Raw genomic sequence first — 12,812 nt, forward strand, 5'->3', positions numbered from 1 at the left:
ATAATAAAAATGTTTTCTAAACCAAATATATAACCGCTTATGAATTGGAACCTTATTATTAACTTATAACAACGACCTTCATTTTCGTTTACTTCGCTGTAATAAAGTATTCAATAAAATATTGTTTTAGCCAAAACATTCACATATGCGACTTTGTTTGAAACTATGGAATTAATAATATTGTTGCATATAAGAAGCATTTGTTTTAATATATCAGTTATTTTACGACGTGTCAGAAAAAACATTTTGATATGCAATTTACTTATACGAGAATATCGCAAGAGGTTACGAAATCGATTTTTTATTTAATTTTCTTAATGTACAAGTATTCAAGTAAACACTGTGCAATTTTCGAATCAATCGGTTATATTTGAAGTTACACGCATAATTGTAACGTCGGGTCACAGCATTTGAAATTAGTAGGCCGGAGTGGCGTGTTGTGCTTCGAACTGCGTTTTGAAAGCCGGAAATGGCTGAACCGATTAGTTTCAAAATTTTACACAAAAATTCTGAAGTATATTTTCTAGGACTAAATCGAAGCCTTTTTATTACCGATGAAATTCTTTTAACACAATTTAAGGCCAAAATTATGGTAAAAAAATTGATTTTTTTAGAAGCCGCCATTTTGTCAAACAAAAAAATCAGTTTTAATTACAAGACTAGTCGATCCGTTTGATTATTTCATTTCAGATGATCCACTTCAGAGATATAGTGGTCACCGCAAAATGCTATTTTGGGAGGGGTTCCTGGTGATCTGCTGTAGCAGCTTCAAAATATGTGAACAAATTCGTATAATAATAAATTTAGAAATCTTCTCAGGAAAATTTTTTGAAAAACCTTTAGGACTCCCCTAAACAAAGAGAAACAATAATTTTTAGGATTAAAATAATACTTTTAGCAGTACAACGGTGAAAATTACGAAGTCGACTTCTAAGGTTAATGAAGTTTTGCCTTCAAATTCAAATACTAATACTATCGATTCTAGTTCTCTCAGGCTCCAGGGAGCCTCAATAAATTCGCTTCTGAAGATGTATCTCAAGTAACAAGTGTTGATATGCATAATAAATAGAGAACATATATATGAAATGCAAAGTCTAGTTAAAAAAAAGGTTGAAATTAAATTTAAAGTCTAGTTCAAAAGTAATAATAAATAAAAAAGTGATGAAATGTTAAACCAAATATTTTTAGAGTCAATTATGCTGTGGTTTCAGTTGATGTATTACTTTTCCGTAACTACATAGTCCAGATCAGAAATTGATCAACTGTCAAAATTGTAAAATCAAATTCACATATTATACCTACCCAATTTAAGAAATTATAACAAATTCAAAATAATAAATGCAGTGCAGTTTAAGATATATACCTGTTGGGCAGTCACCAAATTAGCTTCCTTGAAATGTTGTGAATAGCGGGACATTTTAATGTTTTCCAACCACAAGTCTGTACTTATAAATATGTTGTGACCACGCTGTCCTTCTAAGATATGTGAACCATCGTTTTCGGGTGAATTTCTTGTTGTTAGCAGTGCCTGCGGTTGTCGGGCTAAATTATCCAAAGTTGAAACTATACTTGAAAACGTAGGCCGGTGAGTACGTTGCTTTTGCCAGCAATCAAGCATTAATTGATATAATGCTTCCGGGCAGTCCATAGGGGCCGGAAGTCTGTAACCCTTTTCTATACTCTTTATGACATCCTAAAGTAGCAGAACTGTTTGAACTCCAAATTCTTTATTTCGTGATATATAACCCACCTGATTTGACCAGTTCCAATAAGGCCGCTCCCCATACGACATAACTTCCCACAAAACCACGCCATAAGACCATACATCTGATGCCGACGTAAATTTACGAAAAGCTATAGCTTCCGGTGCTGTCCAGCGAACTGGTATTTTACCACCCTATGGAATTTTAAATCAGTACTGTTTCTAGGTTTTAAAGTTTTATTAACATACCCGAGTTGTGTACGCGTCACTAGCATTTTCTATTTCGCGCGATAAACCGAAATCCGCAATTTTACATATAAGTTGAGCATTGACTAGCACATTTCGAGCTGCTAAGTCGCGATGGACGTAATTCATGTCACTTAGATACGCCATTCCACTGGCTATGCCACGTAACATGACAATTAACTGCAAAGTTTGAAATTTCCCATCATTTACCCGTAAAAACGTATCGAGGCTACCATTTTCCATATACTCGGTAATAATCATAACGGGATTGGAACGAGTAACCACACCTTGAAGATATATGACGTTAGGGTGATCAAATTGACCCATTATTGAAGCCTCTGTTAAAAAGTCACAGCGAGCTTTTTCAGATGAACCTAAAGCAGAGTTATTTACCACTAACGTAAACGTGTATGCTAAAGTGTATGTTTAAGCTAAGGTACCTGGTTTTAAAGTTTTGATTGCAACATCAATATCTTGAACAAAATTAGGAGGGATTTTTAAACGTCCACGACACACATCACCAAACTCGCCTCCACCTAACAATAATTTTTGTTGTTTACATTGCATAAAATTTATGTTTTATTATTTACCTATAATAGCTTCAATTGTTATATAATTAGCGTCGATTTCGCGTGCAAATTCACGTATGGCTTGATTAGGATCTTCATATGTATGAGGGTCAACATAACTTCGACTATTTCCAAATAAAGGTGTAGTCACTGAAAAAGTGGCACGGTTAAATATGAAATTACATAAACATTAAGGAATAGTTAAGCAATAAATAATATAATCCAAAAAGCTAATTGTGTTTTCTAAATAAGAGCACTTTTTCTAGAAAAACCGTGTCTAAAACATATTTTTGTGGTGATTTTTATGTATAGAACTTGAAATATGACGAATGTAATGAAAAACGCCTCACTTCGAAAACACCATAAGCAATTCGGTAATATATATTTATGTACGCATATACAGTGGCTCACAGCCAAAGTGATGCAACCATACAAGAAATACTAAAGCAAGTATTACTTGACACCTAAATACATTTTCCAAAAACTTTAAATGCTACTTTACAGTGGCAGAAGTGCACATTAAATTTATGCTTTGCTTTAAAAAATCAGATTTTATAGTTATTTTATTTATCTACAACAAAATCAAATATTATACTTATATTGCACCTTACAGCGAAATGATGCAGTAACAAAAAAAAAAAAACAAAATATATTGCAATTTTTTAAGGACACAACTAAATTTTTAGGTCGATTAGTACTTTGTGGGATGCCTCTTACTATCAATAAGTACTTTCATTAGTTTCAGCATGGATTCTACCAATTCCTTTTTATATTTTAGAGCAGTTTTATTCCGTTCTGTTTGCAGGGGTCGGCTTTATTTCTAATGTTTTTTTTATTTCCGAATGTCTCGTTCCAAAACTGACCACAGATTCTCAATTGCATTCAAATCTGAAGATTGCCCTGCTGTTTGTACTATGTGAACAGTTCCAAATAAGCTAACTTTGCACAACTGCGAATATGTCCTTCGTATCTTTATCTTGCTAGTACCGAAAGTTATCAAAAGTATTTAATTTCGAGGCATTTTGTAGCAAATTTCGTTTCAAAATGTCCAGATACACACTCTAGGACATATTACAAACGATGAATTCCACATTCCCGACACCAGAAGACGACATGCATCCCCACACTATAACATGTTCTCCACCATGTTTACTACGTAGATTTTGAGGTTGTGGCTCAGCAATTGGTTTTATCCATACATATATTTTTCTATCCGATCTAAAGAGGTTGAAATTACTCTCATCTGCAAAAATTACGGTATTCCAGAAGCTTGCAGGCTTATATAACTGTTCGTTTGCATCTTTCATCCTTGCACTTTGAGTTTCAGCATACATCAATGGTTTATTTCGGGCTGTGCGCCCATTTAAATCAGCTTCTCTGAGCATTCTTCTTGTGGTTTTGTGATGACTGTTCTTCCCAAGGATATTTTCAATTTCGTTGCTTTTAGCTGGAGCACTTAAATGGGGATTTTATCGTATTTTCCGTGCAATCCAACGGGAGTCACTTTCGTAATAAAACATTTATTATTATCAGCCGATTTATTATAGTTAACGCTTGTAAAAAATAAATAATTTTTGCATTTTTTTTATTTAAAAGATAACACATATACATATGTACCTAATCAATAAATTAGTTAAAGTTTTTAATTTCGAATTATAAACATGATTTTTTACTAAGTGATTTCATTTAGTTGCTGCATCATTTTGGCTGTGAGCCACTGTAGCTATAGTTTAATATATTTTCTGGAATTGTACTTAAGAAATATAGCGTTGTAACACACTAGTATATATTGAATAGTAGTAAAAAGCCTGATAACATTTTTATTAAAAAATTGTTAATTTATTATTACTTTAAGAGCTGAAATATACCACCAATGTATTCACAGTTCTATGGAACATGGCAAAGCAAAACAATTGTTAGTTAGTATAGAGTTAGTTAATATGTACAAGTATGGTTAGGAAGATGTGCGTCATGCTTTTTGACGCCTTAGCAAAAAAGCGATGAGTGCATGGTAGAGGTAGTGAATACCGAAAATAAAAACTGTCAACAAAATGTATTCCGGTACAAAGAATCTATAAGCTAGTACAATTTCCTCGAATTCTGAATTAAAATGCTGCCAAAAAAAAATATAATAACAGATATATTTCTAACCATCGTGCAAGGATAGAAATAAATGATAAAACAATAAATATAAACGGAAACGGAAACGCGAAATTTAAAAATATTTTAAGATATGTTTTATGTACTGCAGCACAGAGAAATTAATTTTTCATGGACAAATAATAAAAAAATGGATGTTGAAACGCATTAATTCACTTTATAACTGAAAATTCGAAAACTGGTGGTTTTAATAAACCATAATATCGTTAACAGAGATTTAAAATGGTACTTTTAATATCAAAAGTTCAAAAAATAATAATATTTAATTTAAATGTCCAAAAATGAAAATGTCGGAAAGTCGTCTGATCTGGCAAAAAATCACATTGTAAAAACTAATTTTGAGACGCTTCTCAAAGTTTAACCAGGTATAAAGGTATGATCCTTGGTTAAAATATCTGGTGAACAAAATGCCTTCGGAGAGATACACTCAATTATTATACCCTTTTGAATTAACATACAATATTTTGAACATGTATTTTTGATATATTAGTATACTAATTGTGATGTTATGTGGTTAATATTTATGGTCACTATTATTATAAAAGGAGTAAAATTAGTATGGCACATACTTTTTTAACCGAACTTAAGTTATCCCAAAAGTTTAATATTTTAAAAGCGTAATTGGTAGAATGTTGTCTATTTAAGTAATTTAGTATTAACCATTTAAGTTAAAATAGAAAAACCTAATATTAATAAATAATAAAAATATATTAAAAAATTACCATTAGATTGAATGGTTTTAACGATTGGCGTAGTATCCATGGCATGAACTAAAATTTAGATATAAAAATCTTTTGATAAATAAAAACTCCATTTAAATATTAACATGGATAATTAAATATAATTCAACAGATTTGATGGTATACTTTTGTAAGTAGATGATTATATTTGATAGCAATGCTGTTAAACAATCAACATCATCATTCAGCTTCTTCTAAAGTTGCCTCTAAAATGTTGAGCACTTAGAGATAGGGTTATATATATATACATGATCAGGATGACGAGTGGAGTTGCAATTTGGAAGTCTGTCCGTCCGTCTGTCCGTGCAAGCGATAACTTGAGTAAAAATTTAGACATCTTAATGAAACTTGGTACACATATTCCTTGACACCATGAGAAGATTGGCATTAGCGAAATCGGACCACTGAAACCCCCACAAAATGGCGAAAACCTAAAACCTATAAAGTGTCATAACTAAGCAATACATAAAGTTACAAATGTAAAATTTGGCACAAGGGATCACGCTAGGCAGGGGCATATGTGGATGTATTTTTTTTATGTGAGCGTGGCCCCGTCCCCTATTAAGTTTTTTGTACATATCTCGCAAACTTTCAAACCTATAACAGAAAAACTCTAAGTTCTCTTCTTTTGGCCACTTCTTTATACAATCCAAAAATTGAAGAAATCGTTATAATCCGATGATGCAAAGGTTATATTGAAAACTACTAGAATTGCTTTAATTCATTAAGGACAAACACCAAAAACCTTAAATGTCATCGTAAAGGTGGTACAGAAGAGCCCAAATTGGTATACAAAATTTTAAATAGGCATGGCTCCACTCATTTTCCTTATCTCCGAAACTACTCTACCAATTTTAATGAAATTCGGCTCATAACACTTGCATGGTATCTCAATGATATATTTTGAAAATGTGCCAAATCGGTTCACAACCACGCCTCGCACCATACGCTTTCAAGGCCCCATTGAACATATCGAACATGAGGGTCTCAGTACTTCTAATAATTTTTACTGAAAATATAAGAAAGCCTCTCAGATATTTTGAAAAACTTGAGTGGGAATATTTTTCTCCTAATAAGCCTCCATGCCAAAAATGCGTGAAATCGGGTCATAACTTCCCCTACCTTCCATATACCTAATATTTGGGGTTTCAAACTTTAATTGGACTTTATACCATATATATGTCGAATATGTGTGTCAAATTGTCTGTTATAATAATCAAATAATAAAAAATGTCACTATCACTATTATTTCTATATTAATTTTTGTTTTCATTGGAAATTGAAGCAGTTTAAATATGATTGGAAATCTATAAGCTAGTTGACCAGCTGCTGGGCCGGTGTCGGTTGTCGCAATTAAATTATCTTTCAATCCCTTAACTTTTGGAATTATTAGATTGTTTATTTCGTTGACGCTATCATTCCTGGGTGACAATATTGCCCTAGTACGCAACCAATGAAAGTCCTTTTCGTACAAATTCCGAACGAATGTTTATAGTTAATTTTTAATTGTCGTCATATGTACATATTGTACATATTTTTCATTGAAATCAAATCTCAAATAAACCAATGAAATGAAAAATTGTATTATAGAAATCTATATTCTGTAAAAATCATATAAAATGATAAAATATTTGTGTATTTAAAATGCAGTAGATCGAATAAATTACAATAATATACACTTTTTTCATGATCTTCAAAATTTTAAATGGTTCAAGAGCTCGAACATGCGCTTCAGCAGCAACAGAACGATCAAGATATCAAATGGCCATATAAAAAATTTCCCAACAACATTGGCTATCGATTGGTTGGTAAGCTTTAAACTTTTGCTTGTCGAGTTGCCTCGTTATGATGGCGTCTATCCGATCGGCGTAAGCGGGGACTACGCACCATTTTTCAAATAACTTACATTTTTAAATCCGTAATGGAATAACTAAATTGAATAATTTATATATTGAAATTAAAGCAGTCTTATATACGAAGTCATTTATTTTGATAAGGATTAATACCAATGTATAAATAAAGGAATTTTCTATAGCGGTTCTATTTAAATGTATTTTTTATGTAAGTTATTTTGATAAGGATTAATACCAAAGTATAAATAAAGGAATTTTCTATAGCGGTGGTATTTAAATGTATTTTTTTTATGTAAAACACTTATTGTGACATAACTATAATAGATATTGATATGTTATTTAATATTGTAGAACGTAGTTTTGTTCTATTATCAATAGTTTTATCTATGTTTTAATAAGGATCCCTAATCCTTTTTAGTAAAAATTATAGCCTATGTTACTCAGGGTGAATGTAACTTTCTAATGGTGAAAGAATTTTTGAAATCGGTACAGTGGCTTTTGAGTTTATTCATTACAAACATACATACAAATCTTTGCTCCTTATAATATTAGTATAGATATACATATGTATATTATCACATATCGCATCTCGCCACGAACGTTTAGCGGTCAGATACGAGGTAACAATCGATTATGTCGCGATTGAAAGAGCTAAGATTACATTTCACTGAATTGTTATTGATGCACATTATCATATATATATATATTTGCTCTTATATATAGCTCTTAGTAAAAATCTTGAGCACCTATAATGTAACATATGTGGCCTATGCCAATGACAAAGAATTATTAGTAAAGGGCACAATCGGCGTTGTAATTGGTTTAAATAGAGCGGAGTCCAGAAAACATGTAATTATCGATACTGCCGAAACGAATATGCCAAACTAATAGTGTTTTCTTTTCTAAGTGCAATATTTTCTACTCTTCACAAAACGTGTGAGTGAGAGTTGCCCATGATAGGGTATCATTTTTTGTACTATTAAAATTTAACAAATTTAATATTTTTGCAGAATGTAATTGAGCATAAGTATACAATACATATACGACAATTTGTCGAGCGTATTGTGTGAAAAACTAAAGCCCACCGTCAACGAACTGATTGGACCTTATGACCATGGCTTTAGACCTGGAAAATCGACAATGGACCAGATATTCACCATGCGCAAAATCTTGGAAAAGACCCGAGAGACAAGAATAGATACTCACCATCTTTTCATCGATTTTAAAGCTGCCTTCGATAGCACGAAAAGGAGCTGCCTTTATGCCGCGATGTCTGAATTTGGTATCCCTGCAAAACTAATACGGCTATGTAAACTGATGTTGAGCAACACCAAAAGTTCCGTCAGGATCGGGAAGGACCTCTCCGAGCCGTTCGATACCATACGAGGCTTCAAACAGGGTGACTCACTATCGTGCGACGACTTCAATCTATTACTGGAAAAAATAATACGAGCTGCAGAGCTAAATAGAGTAGGTACAATCTTCTACAAGAGTGTACAGCTGCTGGCGTATGCCGATGATATTGATATCATCGGAAGCAACAACCGCGCCGTTTGTTCTGCTTTTTCCAGACTAGATAAAGAAGCGAAGCTTATGGGTCTGGTGGTGAATGAGGACAAGACGAAATATCTCCTGTCATCAAACAGTCAGCGCACTCGCGTCTTGGCTCCCACGTCACTGTTGACAGTCATATCTTTGAAGTAGTAGATAGTTTCGTATACTTGGGAACCAGCGTTAACAACACCAACAATGTCAGCCTTGAAATCAAGCGCAGAATAACTCTTGCCAACAGGTGCTACTTTGGACTGAGTAAGCAATTGAACAGTAAAGTCCTCTCTCGACGAACCAAAATCAAGCTCTACAAGTCGCTTATCATTCCCGTCCTGCTTTACGGTGCAGAAGCTTGGACGATGTCAACATCAGATGATACGACACTAGAAGTTTTCGAGAGGAAAATTTTGCGCAAGATTTATGGTTCTCAGAACATTGGCAACGGCGAATACCGCAAACGATAAAACAATGAGCTGTACGAGTTATACGCCGACATTGACATAGTTCAGCGAATAAAAAGACAGCGGCTACGCTGGCTAGGTCATGTTGTACGAATGGATGAAAACACTCCAGCTCTGAAAGTGTTCGACGCAGTACACGCTGGGGGAAGCCGCGGAAGAGGACGACCTCCACATCGGTGGAAAGACGAAGTGCAAAGTGACCTGGCTTCACTTGGTGTTTCCAGTTGGCGCCAAAAAGCAAAAAGGAGGAACGAGTGGCGCGCTCTGGTGGATTCGGCTATAATCGCTTAAAGCGGTTTCTACGCCAAATATATATAAATATATATATACAATGAGGCAGCATTTTCATCGAGTAGAGAAAACGCTATAAGTATATTTTTAGACGTAGTTCAAGTGAAGTTTCGTTACGATTTATTTTCATTATTAGTTTTTAATTCCAGATTATTTTAAAAATAAAATCATAATTTTGGAATTACCAATACAGACATTATATATGGGAAATTTGTGTCAGACATGCACAACTGACGATCACAGATACATTCCGAGTCAATATAAATAAAAGCATCGATGTCTCGAATATAAAAACATCGATGCATCGATGTCACTTTCAACGATGTTTTATATAAAAATTTGACTTCGCACCTTCACACTTTTTCAGGTATTGACTCGAAACCCTCTATTTGGATACGCTTTATTACATTGGGATTCGATTTTTGTAAAATTCGGAGAATTCGTTAAGGGAATGTGCGCTTGAACAATACTGCGGTTACTTTTATGATTTATTTATACAATTTAATTATGGCGTAGGCTACTGCGTTAGATCAGAGATTCAAATTACTGCATTTTAAAGATGCTATGGCTAAAAGAAGTACTTTTTTGTTTCATAAAAAATTCAAAGAATCGCGCGATGATACAACGGAATCTTCGGATGAGTGTGAAACAGAATACTCGTTTGATATTTGGAACCAGAATAAACATTTGGTCCACCAAAAGGTGAAATGTAAGCTGTCAAATTTATGTACAATTACAGGGACGGAAGGTTGAAGAGAAAGTGTATCTCGGCTGTTACCCCTACCAATCAGAAGCCAATAGAGTTTGAGTTGACATGAATACTGTGTTTCCTGAGGCTTATTAATATTTACAATTGTGGCCACTTTAGTGCCGAGTAAACGACCGGCAACTATCACGCAGAAGTAAAATCGAAAAGAAATGATAGTGAAAAAACTTTCCATGTCGTTGTTTTGAAATTCTGTTATTTATTGAGGAAAAAACTTTATCAGACACATAATGCTAAGTGAAATAAAAGGTATCAGCTTAAGACCTACTACATTTCATATATTTATGCTACTTATTTCTGCTTCTGTATCACTTAGCTTCTCACTTAATTTAAAATAGGTTAAAAAGTTCAAAAATACATCGACGTTTCGATGTATCGATGTTTTAATGGCCGATGTTTTTGATTTCGATGGGTTTTGAAGAAATGTTTGAAAAAATGTTTCACGATGTTTGCATCCCTACGCATGGGCCACCTCGCAGGTACCTAGTTCTCATTAGTGCCCCTACCCCTTCATGTGTTCCCCTTCGGCATATTTTGTGACCACCTGCCTGAAACATCTGCTTCTAGTCCACCCTACTTACAATAATAAAGAGTAGGAAAGAAAATACACAGCTACGTGAGAACGTAGGTAGGTTTATACCCAAGGATTTGCTTCTCAAAACTTTAAACGCGTTTTTCTAAACAGTGTTTTTACGACTGGCGCATGAGGTTACTCAAACCTATTTATCCAATCGGTTCCAAATTTTAATAAGTTATTCTATACATATATAGCTATGGTATGAACTAGGATAAATCAAATCGATGAAGACCTTCTTTACATTTCAGCTTGATTTGTGGCTGAAAAAAGGCGATTAAAAAAAAATCAAAGGTCCGCCTTGTTCATACCAGAGTCAAACATGAACTCTATCTAATCCCGTTGGAATTTTTTGTTTCAGATGTTCCAGTGTGCGGAAATCACATGCGACGCCGGAAAAAAGGGCTTTTGTTCGATCACAAAGACAACAATAAAAAAATTATATAAGTCTTGAAATAAATGTATGCAAAGTTACAACCCTAAAAAATAATTTATGTTCATTTACCAGCCCATTGAAAATCGTCAAAATTTTAAATCGAGAAAGGGGGTCCCCTTAAAATCTACAACGATGAATTTTCGGTTATGAATTTATATATGCCATATTAATGGACAAACATTAAATATACTTTTAAATAAATATAAAAAAAATAATATTGTACATTACCTTCATTGCTAGCGTAATCTAGAGGCAATGGCAAGTGATTGCTAGACTTTTTATCAAGATCGTCTTGATTCTTTGACCGCAAGAACAATACTGTTGCAACAATCACTAGAACTAATATAAAAACAACAGCAACAGTAGCACCCGCAACAATACGCATGTGTATAGAGTCATCATATCCTACAAAGATTACGTTATACACTGTATTTTAGACTATAATACTGTAGTTTATTTACCAGAATCCACGCCCTGGTGGGTTTGCGCATAAACTATGTTACTGTAAGTACCATATCCATTTAATGTCTTGCAACGAACTTGAAACCCATATTCCGTATTTTCAGCGAGTCCTTCAATGTGCGCTTTAGTTTCTTTTGTATTCAACGCTGTTTTATTGATTGAATCCAACTCAGGTTTGGGAAACCAACGTACCTCATAAAATTCAATAGGAGAATCGCTTTGCACAGGTTTGTCCCATACCAAATCTACGTCCCTACTTGTGGTCGCAACAATGCGAACATTAAATACTGTGGACAGAATAGCAGACTCTGTCTTGAATGTAATATCAGCATATTCAGTCTTTATTTGATTTAAGTCGAAAGCCTGACTGTTTACTAAACTGACCGCCGATTTTCCATTACTAGACATTAATGGATTTTCAGGCGTTGCGTCAAAAGATTCAAAGTTGCCTGCATTATTATGATTTTCAGAAGTATCATTGCTACCATTGTCCGCGTCCATTAGATATGAAAGACCATTTAGAGAATGAATTTGAATTGTGTACGTTGTTACTGGCTCTAAATTAGTTAAGGTTAATTTTGTTTCATTAAATGTGTCCGATGCTGGGTTGTACACAACATTGGATGAGCACGATAGACATCTCACTTTGTACATAATTTCACTGCGGTATTTAGTTTGTTTCAAAGAAAGTTGTGATTCTGAAAACTCTTTTGTGGGCACATTCCATGATAGAATCGCACTTGTTTGGTCCACAAATAATAAAGTTAAATTTGTGGGAGGTCCAGGCGGTTTATAACAAGGCATATGTTTTCCATCATGTGGATGCCGATAATAACCAGGAAGGCATTTACAAAATCCTGCCCCAACTTTCGGTGCATTTGAATTAGGGGGGCATGGTACACATTTGTTAACCTCTTTTGAACGAAATTTTCCAACTGGACATTCTGAAAAAAAAAGAAATTATTGAATATTTGCTTTTATATAATTAGGATAAGTACAAA

At 33.8% G+C, this 12,812-nt stretch overlaps 1 protein-coding gene across 6 annotated transcripts in view; it reads right to left on the reverse strand.

Moving 5' to 3' along the window:
- The window catches only part of Ephb2_1 (ephrin type-B receptor 1-B), a 37,859-nt gene that overhangs the window by 21,380 nt on the left and 3,667 nt on the right, over positions 1–12,812 (reverse strand). For 3 of the 6 annotated variants that reach the window (XM_054235612.1, XM_054235613.1, XM_054235614.1), the window contains 8 exons: positions 11,811–12,755; positions 11,578–11,754; positions 5,400–5,447; positions 2,539–2,667; positions 2,389–2,484; positions 1,952–2,343; positions 1,751–1,897; positions 1,364–1,693 (listed from right to left, as the gene is read on the reverse strand). In XM_054235612.1, the coding sequence (XP_054091587.1) occupies positions 1,364–1,693; positions 1,751–1,897; positions 1,952–2,343; positions 2,389–2,484; positions 2,539–2,667; positions 5,400–5,447; positions 11,578–11,754; positions 11,811–12,755 (2,264 nt within the window). The remainder of the gene's footprint in view (positions 1–1,363; positions 1,694–1,750; positions 1,898–1,951; positions 2,344–2,388; positions 2,485–2,538; positions 2,668–5,399; positions 5,448–11,577; positions 11,755–11,810; positions 12,756–12,812) is intronic. The other 3 variants (XM_054235615.1, XM_054235616.1, XM_054235617.1) reach the window with 3 other exon arrangements.

This window comes from Zeugodacus cucurbitae, chromosome X, assembly GCF_028554725.1.
Source record: "Zeugodacus cucurbitae isolate PBARC_wt_2022May chromosome X, idZeuCucr1.2, whole genome shotgun sequence".
Lineage (NCBI taxonomy): Eukaryota > Metazoa > Arthropoda > Insecta > Diptera > Tephritidae > Zeugodacus > Zeugodacus cucurbitae.